Raw genomic sequence first — 12,234 nt, 5'->3', positions numbered from 1 at the left:
TGCGCTTTAGTTTGGAGGACAGTCATTTGCTATTCTTAAAACTCAACTCAACTCACAGTGTTGAGGGGAGAGATCTCTGTTCCCCTCTGCTCTTCTGTTGGTGTTCCTTAGCTGTAAGTATGTTTTTTGCCGTCGTTTCCACCGAACCTGCGTGACAGTGAATGGACTGAGTGAAACCATTTTCTGCTTGTGAGGAGATCTACTGTTCAGTCATGAGCTCCAGCCTTGTCAACTCTTTGGCCAAAGTTTACGATCGGAATCCACTTCACGGTCAGAAGCCTGGTGGAAGGAAGCTCTCACTCAATGGATCAGACAAGGCCCAAGCGTCTCCATCACCACCTCCCTCGCCTCAGGATGTCGCCTTGCGCTGTGTGGAGAGCAGAATGGACTCTTTGAGCTCTCAGATGGAGCGCTTGCTCAACATGCAGCAGACCGTCCTGACCCGGCTGGACAGCTTGTCCCAGGACGTCAGGGGCATGGGTCAGGATCTGGCCTCAATGCGTGGGGATGGCTGCGGGGAGAGACGTGAATCTGGGGTGGAGGCGGCCTGCCGAGAGCTGTGCGGGGCCATGGAGAGGGCCAGCGAGCGGATGGACAGTCAGGGACACAGGCTGGATGGGGTGGAGAGGCTGGTGGAGGGCACCCAGCAGGTAATCAGCTACATTGGGGAGGTTGTGAAGAGCTCCAGGCTGGTGGAGCTGCTGTTTAAACAGCCTGGGAAGAAAGTGATGAAGAAGGTGAGAGATTTAATATTAGAAGTGAGGTTTTCCTGCCTCAAAGTCAAATTATTTTCCATCATCTCAATCACTTTGTGGCATTGCATTGTTCTAATTGTGCTTCTATTACTGTGTGTTGTGTCACGACAGGCAACATAGTGAGAGGTCTAATTGCATTGCGGTCATGGCGTCGGATGCATTATGTGCTGTCCAAAAGGTTGCAAATCCTCTTGATGGAATATGTGACCCGTTCACAGTCACATAATAAATAGCTGGCTCCAAGTCAACTTCACTGTCAATCTTCTGTGTGTGAGACACAGACAGGGAGATCTGTTTCTCACAATGCAGAGGAATACAAGTTAAAATATCTAAATATACCTACAGTACATAATGAAACATAGACACATATATACAAATTCCCACTTTAAGAGGCATCAATAAAACATACAAATATAAAGGCACAGCAGTCAAAATATAACAGTCACTAAGAAACGGATGAAGATGAATATATTACAGTAAACTATATATATACTAATGAAAATTATTCTCCATAGCAGCATGGTTAAAGTGTCTGTGTTTGTACTACCTATCTTTTAACAGTTTTCTGTATTCCTTCCATGCATTTAAAGCTGCTTCTCATTCTCTATACCTCATGATATTGCTCTTTGTATCTATCATTAGCTCTGCAGTAATTCGACATGTTGTCCTCTGTAATGTAAAGTATTTTTTCTTCGTTGAGTGATTGTCATTTGCTTCTGGGGTGTAAATGATTAGATCCAGACTGGTTATCTCATTCATGTCTTTATCAGCAGTGTGTTTGACTGCAGCTGCACAGGCTCAGTTTACCTTCGGTCTGCAGTACATAATGTTTTTACTTTTATTAAATCTTTGTAATATTCATATTGTGCCAAGCACTGTTGCACAGCTTTTACTACCCTGTCTTTAAACAAATAGTTGTATGATTTCTGCAGTGGTAGAATTAAAGAGAGTTAATTTACTTAATTTTTAGGGTACTTGTACTTCACCTTTTTTCATTTTATGCTACCAACTAAACTTTGAAAGCCAATATTGTACTTTTTCCTGCAATACATTAATTTGACAGTATTTTTACAGTTTTATATTTTTAGCTAATACAAAATATAAATCAACAAATAAATAAAGTATAGAAAGTAATTATAGGTTAAGATATTGAGCAGCAGTTTATGAACGTATTAAACTGAACTCCGATTCTAACTGCTGTGATGAAGACATGCATCAAAATCATAATCCAGTATTTTCTTTAATATGTATGATTCTGAAATGGGCCAGTACTTTCACTTTTGGTACTATAAGTATATTTTGATCCCAATTATTATGTATTTTACTTTGCGTACTTCATTCTATAATTAAGTATTGCTGCTTTTACTCAAGTGAACGTTCTGAGTACTTGTTCCACCACTGTTTAAATGACATATATTCTTCCATAATTGTGCCACTTCAGAGGTTGTTTTTAGGAGTTAGTATGTGGTTAAGCATGATTTATTAAACAGTAAGACATATTAATAAAAGAGAAACCATAGCATGGATCATCTGAACGACATTCTGTAAAGTGTTCCTGATTGAACATAAATGTGTATTAATAGTGCATTTGTTTATTAAGCACTCTTTGTGTGGGAAAGTGAATGAAATATATCCCAGTGGTGTGTACAGTATGCAACACATGTGACCTTTCCTCTTTGTCCTGGAGGAGGCCTCTGTGCCACAACACATTACACCTGAGTTATGGGGGCAACTGTAGCAACAGGGACAAACATGTTGTGCTTACTATGCTAATATAAACACGTATATGACCACGCTGTTCCCTTCAGGAATCACACTCGGAATCTTTGACATGTAAATAAGAAATGCTGCATATATAAGAGCACGCAGGGTTTAAACTTTAAACCTGGCTCAAGTTGTGTCCACATTTGTCACTTAATCGATTCCATTGTTTAATCTTTATTTCTCCCTTTTACCACAAGGCAAAGGATGACAAGGAAAAAGCCAAACTGAGCCTGAAGGGTTCGAAGGCCCAGAAGAAGAGGAGACCTGCCGACCTGTCAGGTAGCCTCAAACAGGAAATAACTGCACCTCAAATCACCTGAGTTTATATTGAGACATGCTTTTGTCCACTATCAGCTGAAATCTATGGACTAGCTCAACATATATTGTATTTTGAAGGCTAACATTGATATTTTGGTGTTTTAAAATATGATGATTTATGTTTTTCTTTTACAAAAAACACACGTTTTAAAGAAATACTTCACCCAAAAACATTGTTTTTCTGGCTTGCGACCAAGTTGAAGGAAGAACCAAAATGTAAACATGTTTTTTGATGGAATGAAGCACGACAGGACACATTTAACCTGGATGTAACTGATTGTTTGCAAGTTGTAAACAAATGTTTCAATATAGTCTTTTGATTCTTTGTTCCTCGGAGAGGTCTGGGAGGAATAAAACCATTTTTAAAGAATTCAAGGTAACATGGGGTGAATAATTGATATGCAGATGGCTGATGCATTCACTTAAACCAACAATCTTGATAAATATATTTCTTAGAGTAGATGATGTATTTACTTTTACCAAAATGGTGGGACACTATGTGAAAATCACTGTTGGTGCCTTCTAGTGGACAAGGTATGCAATGGTGATGCTTTTTCTGAATAACCTAGGAACCGAGTTTGGCATTTTGAATTGACCATTTATCAAGTTCAGATCAATTCAAGTGTTGTGTATTTTTGCATTGAAAACAGTTTTGAAGTTTCAATGTCACAGCATTCAAGACATTTGTAAAAAATGTTATTTGGTTTGTTTATTCCCACAAAGAAACGTCCTCCTTCAATGAGCCGGTGCTGCAGGAACAGTTGGAAAAGCTCAACAGGCAGAACACTGAGCATTCCCATGGAAAAGCAGAGGCCGACAACCAGGGGGGAGGAAGTGGAGGGAAAAGACAGGAGTCGGCAGAGCTGATCCTGAACGGACAATTCACCGCTGAGGCCGAGTCAGAGGACAGGAAGAAGGGCACACACTGGAAAGAGGAGGGGGGGGGATCTCTTCCAGGACTCAGAATCAGATGAAGTGGAGGAAAAAGTAGAAGATGTTTGTCCAGAACAGACTGTGGAGGATGATGGGAATAAAAAGCATAAAGGAGAGGCAGAAGAGTCATCAACATTGGATAAAGCCTCTCTCTCACCACAGGAAAGGTATTTTTAGACAATACAATTTCAGAGTTATAATGTATAATAATAATAATGCATCACATTTTTAATTAGAGTGCTTTTGCAGGTGCTCAAAGCGCTTTTACAATTACACATTACACATATTAAACATGTAAGAGTCATTACTGTGGACATTACCCACAGGAGCAAATTCGGGTGAAGTGTCTTGCCCAAGGACACAACGGCCTGACGCAGTGGCGGCCGAGGCGGGTTTCGAACTAGAGTTCACCAACGCCCCTTAATCTGATGATCGTTATGATTATTAATTAGTTTAGTTAGTCATTATTAGTTATGATTTAACTTAAGTCACAGGACAAGATCTGTCAATATTGTGTTACTTATATGTCGTTATTATTTGAATGTATACAAGTCAAAGGAGTTACGTTAAATCATTTGGGTGTGGGAGGGTGGGAGAATCAAAATTGAAACAGTTTCTACATGTGTAGCTCTGAGGAGGTCAGCGATGTGGCCACTTGCAGCAAACGTCGTGTCACTGAAGGAGACCTGGTGAAGGACGACCTCAAGAAAAGCAGAGTGGAAGATGAGGAAGGGGAAAACGCTGTGGTGGCAGAGGAAGGAGCGGCTCAAGCCTCCAAAACTGAAGAAGTAAAAACTGAGGTGGAAGAGGAGGGGAAGGAGGGAGAGTCAGCAGAGAAGGAATTTCTTCTTGGTGAGACATTGTGTTTATACAATGCATGAATGCAAAATAATCCAAGAAAATAAGAGAATACTTTAGAATATGGGGGTTTAGCTACTTTTAATAATGTGTGATATATGATTTATTTCCCATAATAAGAAAAATAACTTTTAAACAAAGGGGCGCTTTATGCTTTTATGGGTTTCCCTGTCCTGTACTGGGTGTAGGTATTTGTGCATGTAAATGGTTTGCAAAGTCTTAAATCACAAAGTTCATAACACAAACCGCCCCCCCGAAACGCCTCGATTACACTCCCTTGTTTACTTTCGTAACATAATGACATCACTACGTAACACTGGTGCTTCTATTGGCTAGCGCTCCAACACATTTTACATGATAGGCTAAGGGGCGGTTCGTCTCTAATTGGTTGACCAATCACAACATAGCTGTCCAGCTAACCAATCAGAGCAGACTGGGCTCTGGTTTCAGACAGAGGGTGAAAAGAGGTGCTGCAGGACAGGCAGTATGTGAAAAATAAAGAGTTTTTGAACATTAAATCATGGAAACATGTCTCAAATAATACAAATATGAAACCTGAAAATGTACCTAAAAGGGCCCCTTTAATTGTACTTTACTGCATGTCAACCCCTGTCTCTCCTAATGTTCTAGTCTTTCTTAATCAAGGCAAACACTTTAAAAATACCCTGAAAAAGAATGCAATGCAATAGCAACCTTAGTATTCCCTGCTTTTGGTACTGTTTCAAATGGATTTGTGCCATATTCATGTGCTGCAGGCTCTCCATGTAGATCCAGTTTGGTTAGTTGGTGACATTTAACTTTTCGTGCTTCAGACTTTGAAGCAGATCCAGTGTCATAACACCATGGCTGTTTGAGCGTCACTAACATGTGAGCCGGCACAGCTGGCAGAGCAGATAATGAGACATTGGCATGCTGCTATTTTGATCCACTTTGTTTCTGGGCCCTCTTACCTCAGTTTTCAGCAAAGCAAGTTCTATTATTTATTTATTTTATCTTAATTTCTTTATCGTTTCTCCAGACGTAAACCCTCCACCGCAAGCACCTTTCGACCATCGCATTGTGACTCCCAAACCCCACCAGATATCCTCCTATTACACCATCAACAGAGACGAGGTCCTGGGAGGGTGAGTACCACCAGATACCCTCTAGAGTTTGTTTTCATATCTCTCGGTTGCAGCGCGCCCTCTAATGAAATAACACAGGACCTCACAGCCTGGGAGAGGGGACGCCCTAATAGTTTTTTTATTTTAGAAACCTTTTTATTGCCACTCCCAAAGGGAATTACATGAGGGGGCACTTGCGAAAAAGCGGGCCCCTCTGATGTATAGACTAGTGCTAAATCCTGCCTCTGAAGATAGAGATTAGCCCTCAGCACGCGAGAACATTTTTCACATTACTGACATATTGGCACAGTACATAGCCCTAATTACTGTATGGGTGAAGAAGCCAGTATAATAATTACATATCATTTTTTAATGACAATTGATCTGAGTAGCTTCTAGAATTAGTCGATTCTTTTTTGGAAAAAAACTAATTAAAAAAAACTAATTCCAAGAGCACAAACTCCCCCCACCACCACCAACAGCCCAAAATAGATTAATTTACAATGATATAAAACTTTAATTTTTCTGCATGAGATGCTGAAACTAGCAATAACATTTTAATTTGATGATGATAAATAACTAAATAGTTACTGTTAGAAAAATCTCATTCGTCACTGCCTTTAGTTCCAATATCAGGATACATTTATTTATTCTTGCAAGAATGGAAGTAAGTGTTCCCAGAACAGTGTCCTTCACATGCTTATACACAAGAGAGTGTTACAGTCACAAGATGCAGAATACCAGTTCAAAGCAGTATTCTTAGCTTAGTTCAGATTAGCTAAGCAATAAACATGACAGTCATGTCTATCTCCATAGAGGCTGAATCATCACGTTAATCGTTGTCACATAGCTATCCTATGACTAAAACAGTGTGTCCTGATGCTCTTCTAGGTAGTCATACATCCTGTTACGTACACAGCTACAGTTGGTTATCATGTGCTACTCTGATATAGAAAGGGTACATTCAGTATTTTCCCAACAGTCACAAACACAACATTTAAACAGTTGTTTCTGTTGATGTTGATCTTATCAGCACCAGATTGATGTTTTAGAAATCCCAAATATCTTGTTTTTGGACCTAGGCTAGGAGAATTTATTATGATTTATCTTCTCATACTCTGTATCTTGTATTTATGTGTTTGACCCCTCTCTGTGTTTCAGGGGACGTTTTGGGCAAGTCCACAAGTGCATAGAGAACTCGTCCAATCTGATGTTGGCTGCCAAGATCATTAAAGCCAGGAGCCAGAAAGAAAAGGTGCAGTAATAAGCAATTAAAGCTAAATACTTATCGTTGCTAAGGATCATAAAGGATTACATTTTAAAAATAGATTCAGCTCAAAAACCCAGAGTGTGTGGACATGAGAATTTGTCAGCCTCTTTGTTCCTTTAGTAGGTTGTTACATACAAAAAATGTTTTGTTGTTTTGTTGGTGCATGTAAATATATAAAAGCAACCTCTGTACAACAGTTTTTAAAAAAATGGTTGCAATACAAAATAAGATATGCACGATTTACAGTATCTGTTTTACATTTATGTTGCTGATCCTTTTATCCAAATAGACAATAAGTGCATTAAACTACATGGGTACAACCAAACAGTTGAATGGATTATGCATGTTGTACATTATCTTCATCAAATACGCTTTACTGGCTAGGTGCCACATTTACAAACATGTGACTACAACTGTACTCGCACATACATTTGTATTCACTTTTGAATGGAAAGCATTTTCTGTAAAGCAGCTGCAATAAGTCTTTGCTTAATAAACTGCTTACACAATGATATATTACATTACAGGTCTGTCACCATAAAGGAGAGTAAATCAGATAACGGCCATTTAAAAATAAATAAAAGTAAGAATGTATTCATTTTTGGCAGAGCAAACAACTTCCTCTTACTGCATGTGAAACTTGACTTGCAGACATTTGCGTTAATGAACTTCGATACTTTTTGCCAGTATAACAGTCTGAGATTCTGATTACTGAGTCTTCTGTCTGTCTGTCTCTCAGGACGTGGTGAGGAATGAGATCCAGGTGATGAACCAGCTGAACCACCCCAACCTCATCCAGCTGTACGCCGCCTTCGAGTCGCGCCATGACATCATCCTGGTGATGGAATAGTAAGTCAGGGTTCCTATGTTGGTACTCAGTATGTACCCTCATATGTTTTCTGTAGAGGAAACTTCTGTGTAGCTATGCAGTGGGAGTCACCGACTCAGGAAGGAGACACGGGAAGAGCAGTAGCTTTGATGTCAAACACATGATGGTTTATTTGGAGTTAACGGCCGGAGGATTCACATCACAAGTCCAAGAGTCAGAGGTTCTGACTTCACGGTAGAGTTGCCACGTCAATTCTGAAGAACTCTACCCCAGACCCATGTATTTAGCTAGTTCAGAGAGCATCATCAACATGCTGCATAATAAGATAGAATGATAACACCTCTATCAGCTGACGCCAACAGGCAGGAACAGGGAGACAAAACACTGAGAGCACAACAGCCAAGGTTACAGGTGCCTGTGCTCAGTCAGGACAGTTTGAACTGATACACTGGGTCAAAGTTATGGGCCTTGGAAAATATTCCACAACATTTTCCAAGATCTTTCTTGCTGTAATGTGTCTGCGCTTCTCTTTGTGCCGCAGTGTGGAGGGAGGGGAACTGTTTGACCGCATCATCGATGAGAACTACAACCTGACAGAGCTGGACACAGTGCTGTTCATACGCCAGATCTGTGAAGGCCTGCAGTACATGCACAAGATGTACATCCTGCATCTTGACCTCAAGGTAAACCCTGCTTCAAATTTGTAATTCTCTCATTAAGAAATATCTTATGTTGCTGTCATATTGATGTTTACTTTTTTCCAATCCAAACGCAAGTCAAATATTGTATTCCATAGTTTATACTCTGTTGAGTAAGTCTCTTTCTCACTTTTTAGTTCATTTAAGTTGAAGATGCTTAAAGCACTATTTATTTTGGAGTTATAATCCACATAGGGAAGGATTTGTCTGAAAAGCAGTATACAAAATCATCAAATTTAAACAATTGTATTTGTTTTATATTCTGTTTTTATAATCCTTCTCTTTTGTTACTTTTCAGCCAGAAAACATTCTTTGTGTCAGCAGAGCTACTAACAAGATTAAAATCATTGACTTTGGCCTGGCCAGGAGGTAAAATCATCATTATGTGTAGTTCAAATGTTGTTGATTCTCTCAGACTCTTATATGTCTGCTTGTGTTTCTCTGACAGGTATAAACCCAGAGAGAAGCTGAGGGTCAACTTTGGAACACCTGAGTTTTTAGCTCCTGAAGTCATCAACTATGAGTTTGTTTCATTCCCCACAGACATGTGGAGCCTGGGCGTCATTGCGTACATGCTGTGAGTTATGGGATGCTCATTCACATAGATGTATATTTGCATGTATAGATATAAAGGAACAGAGTAGCATCCCTGATCTCTTTCCTCTTGTTCCAGGCTCAGTGGGCTGTCTCCGTTTCTGGGAGACGACGACAACGAGACGCTGAACAACATCCTGGCCTGTCAGTGGAACTTTGAGGAGGAGGAGTTCAAGGACATCTCCGACGAAGCAAAAGACTTCATCACACTTCTGCTGGTGAAGAGCAAGAGCTGGAGGATGAGCGCAGCGGAGTCCCTCAGACACCCCTGGCTGTCAGACAGAAGTCTGCACTATCGACTAGATCAGAAGGTAATGAACCACGCTGAGTATTTAACACCACCTGAATGCACACACAAATATATATATTTGTCCAATCAAAGCTCTTGTTTCTCCTCATCGGGTTAATTCTTAGGTGGCACAATGCTAGTTTAAGCTGTATCTAAATTTAAAGCAGTCGTGAAGTCTGAACTGTAAAGCCACACATAATTATGAGATTCAATGTGATAGGCACAAACATTTGCTTCTTTAAAATGTACACCTTATACATTAGAATTTGTTTGATATTATTGTGAGGGACACTTTAGTCAGTAGGTCAGGAAATTAATAAAGTAAGGGATAGTGGCATTGATCCAATTTAAATGTTTATTGTCAAAACATATACAAACTTACGGTGTAAAAATTGTGTGATGCCTGACTCCTAAAGCCACGAGGATAAATCGGACATTTTATTTAACGGGCCCTGGTATGTTCATTTTCAGGATCATATTTGTCATTTTAGCCTCTACTATGACATGTTTCCATGCTTTAATGTGCAGCACCTCTTTTCACCCTCTGTCTGAAACCAGAGCCGAGACTGCTCTGATTGGTTAATGTGTCAGCTCTGTTGTGATTGGTCAACCAATTAGAGATTTTCCGCCCCTTAGACTATCACATACAATATGATGGAGTGCTAGCCAATAGAGTGTTACGCAGAGATGTCACTATGTTACAGAAGTAAACAAAGGAGTCCAATGGAGGCGTTTTCAGACAGGGGGGATTCAGGGGCGAGTGTGTGGAAAATAAACTCCTTCTGGAGGGTACTTTGGGATTTTAGCCTTTGCAGACCATTTACATGCACACAAACATAATAATAATAATAATAATAATAATATAGGGCCCCTTTAAAAGGGAAATAATATGAAAAATTATATTTGACAGTGTTTGTGCACAATACATTCATATACTAACCAGGGGTTGGATTGAAGCGTCGGCTAAAAGAAATGTAATGTAATGTAAAAAGAGACAGGCGCTTGGCAGATCACAGTGACAGTTTGTAAAAAAAACACAAACAAGTTTTCATACAGGTATTTTATGCAATGCACTAATCCATAGGATCCTCTTTCATTGCAGAAAAATAAGTGCCACTCCACACACGCCCCTTCTCCAGAGAACCAGACAGGTGAGATTAATACATTCCTAATAGCTTGTAAATAACGTTTTCTTTTTGCATTCTGGCTACTATAATCTTTAAACCTGCATTTATTTTCTCCGTTTCCCTCCCAGAAACACTGTGAGGCCCTCAGCATGCCTTGTAGAGCCCTGGAGCTCAACACTGGACCAATGCTGCTGTACCTGTATGGCTACTGGATTACTACTCTCACATCCTCCTGTCAGCTTAGCTTAGTTTAGCTTCATTAGCTCTGATCTGAATAGTGTGAGGCCCGCAAGAGAAAAAGTTGACTTATTTTAACGCTGCCATTGAGGCACCAACCATCTGCTTGCATGCTTACTGTCCTGTAGAGCACCAACCTTCAGACTGACTCGGTGGTGTGTAGAACGACCCATATTGCAATGGTGAATCCATAATATTATACACAAAAGTCCTGAACAACTGTCACTTCTACAACTTCCACATCCACTGCAGTTGGAAAAGGTGAAGAAACACTGAAGAAAAGTAACTTAGCATCAAACAAGTTGTTCTCTCTCTGACAATGTCCTGATTTGTTGCATGCTTTGCACCTTTTGGCCTACTTCTTCAAGGTTTAACAAACATTTTTAAATAAAATATAGACTGAATGCTTTAATATATTTTTGTGAATACAGATTTTTTTCTTTTTCTTTTCATTTACAAGTCTTATTGAAATGTGTTTATTTCTTGAACATAAGGTAGAGGTAGAACTTGGTCGAAGTTGAAGTCACACCACGTTAATTTATTATGTATATATCACAACACTGCATCTATCCTCTCATTTCCCTGGAAAGTGAAGACATCTCCATGACTGAATGCCTTCGGTTTGGAGCCATATTCAGACTGCATTTCTGGTACATTTTCACTGTAGACTTGATTGCTTTCTTTATGCGTTCATGCCACTAGCTTGCCTTTCCTTCGGCAGTTTGGAGTAGCCCTCTCACCTTCCATGAAGGCACAACGGACAACAGAATACTACCTATGAATGATTCGTGTTTATGACTGAAGTGGATTCTTATGTTCATTTATTTACTGGTTCAAACGCCAGACTGTACTTGAGGCGCAAAGCTTTTCTTTTCAGGATTTCACGTAGTTCTGCACATGTATGCTCTGAATGTGTAAATGCACACTTCAGCTTGACGGACAGCCAACAACAGAGAGGACACCAGTCTGTATTTTATTGTCCTTTTATTTCTAATACATGGGAAGTTGGATTAATGTTGTTCACTCAGTTGTCGGTTGTTCCAAGTAGAAACTGAAAATCTTTGTGATTTTGTTTATTTGAATTTATGATACCTTTTTCAAGTTTTCTTGTGTAATAATGAGATTATTAAATGTAGAATATAAATAAACCACACCAGAAAACTTTTGAAGTGTTTGTGAAAGTTAATTTCTTTGGAAATAAAATGTGAATATTGAAATTGTGTGACACTTGCATTGTAATTGTACTGAGTCATATACGAAAAATATGCCTGAAACGCCTCCATTATACTCCTTTGTTTACTTCTGTAACATCACTACATAACACTTGCGCTTCTATTGGCTAGTGCTTCAACACATAGCACTGATAGGCTAAGGCAGGGGTGGCCAACCCGCGGCTCTCGAGCCGCATGCGGCTCTTTGCCTAGTTTCATGCGGCTCTTCAGTTCATATCGAATTGTAT

The 12,234-nt window shown here is 39.7% G+C and overlaps 1 protein-coding gene across 1 annotated transcript; it reads left to right on the top strand.

Annotated features, from left to right (window-relative positions):
- Positions 1 to 212: 212 nt before the first annotated feature.
- mylk4b (myosin light chain kinase family, member 4b) lies at positions 213 to 11,939 on the top strand. Its single transcript, XM_034237396.1, is given in 14 exon segments — positions 213 to 650; positions 2,717 to 2,798; positions 3,561 to 3,777; positions 3,779 to 3,937; positions 4,399 to 4,622; positions 5,647 to 5,752; positions 6,893 to 6,986; positions 7,741 to 7,850; positions 8,372 to 8,513; positions 8,827 to 8,897; positions 8,977 to 9,105; positions 9,202 to 9,433; positions 10,514 to 10,562; positions 10,667 to 11,939. Coding segments are annotated over 14 exon segments (2,064 nt in total). The 3' UTR covers positions 10,678 to 11,939.
- The last annotated feature ends 295 nt before the right edge of the window (positions 11,940 to 12,234 follow it).

Source organism: Gymnodraco acuticeps, unplaced genomic scaffold, assembly GCF_902827175.1.
Source record: "Gymnodraco acuticeps unplaced genomic scaffold, fGymAcu1.1, whole genome shotgun sequence".
NCBI lineage: Eukaryota > Metazoa > Chordata > Actinopteri > Perciformes > Bathydraconidae > Gymnodraco > Gymnodraco acuticeps.
The sequence above is the reverse complement of the archived record's forward strand: the minus strand, read 5'-3'. Positions and strand labels throughout refer to the sequence as shown.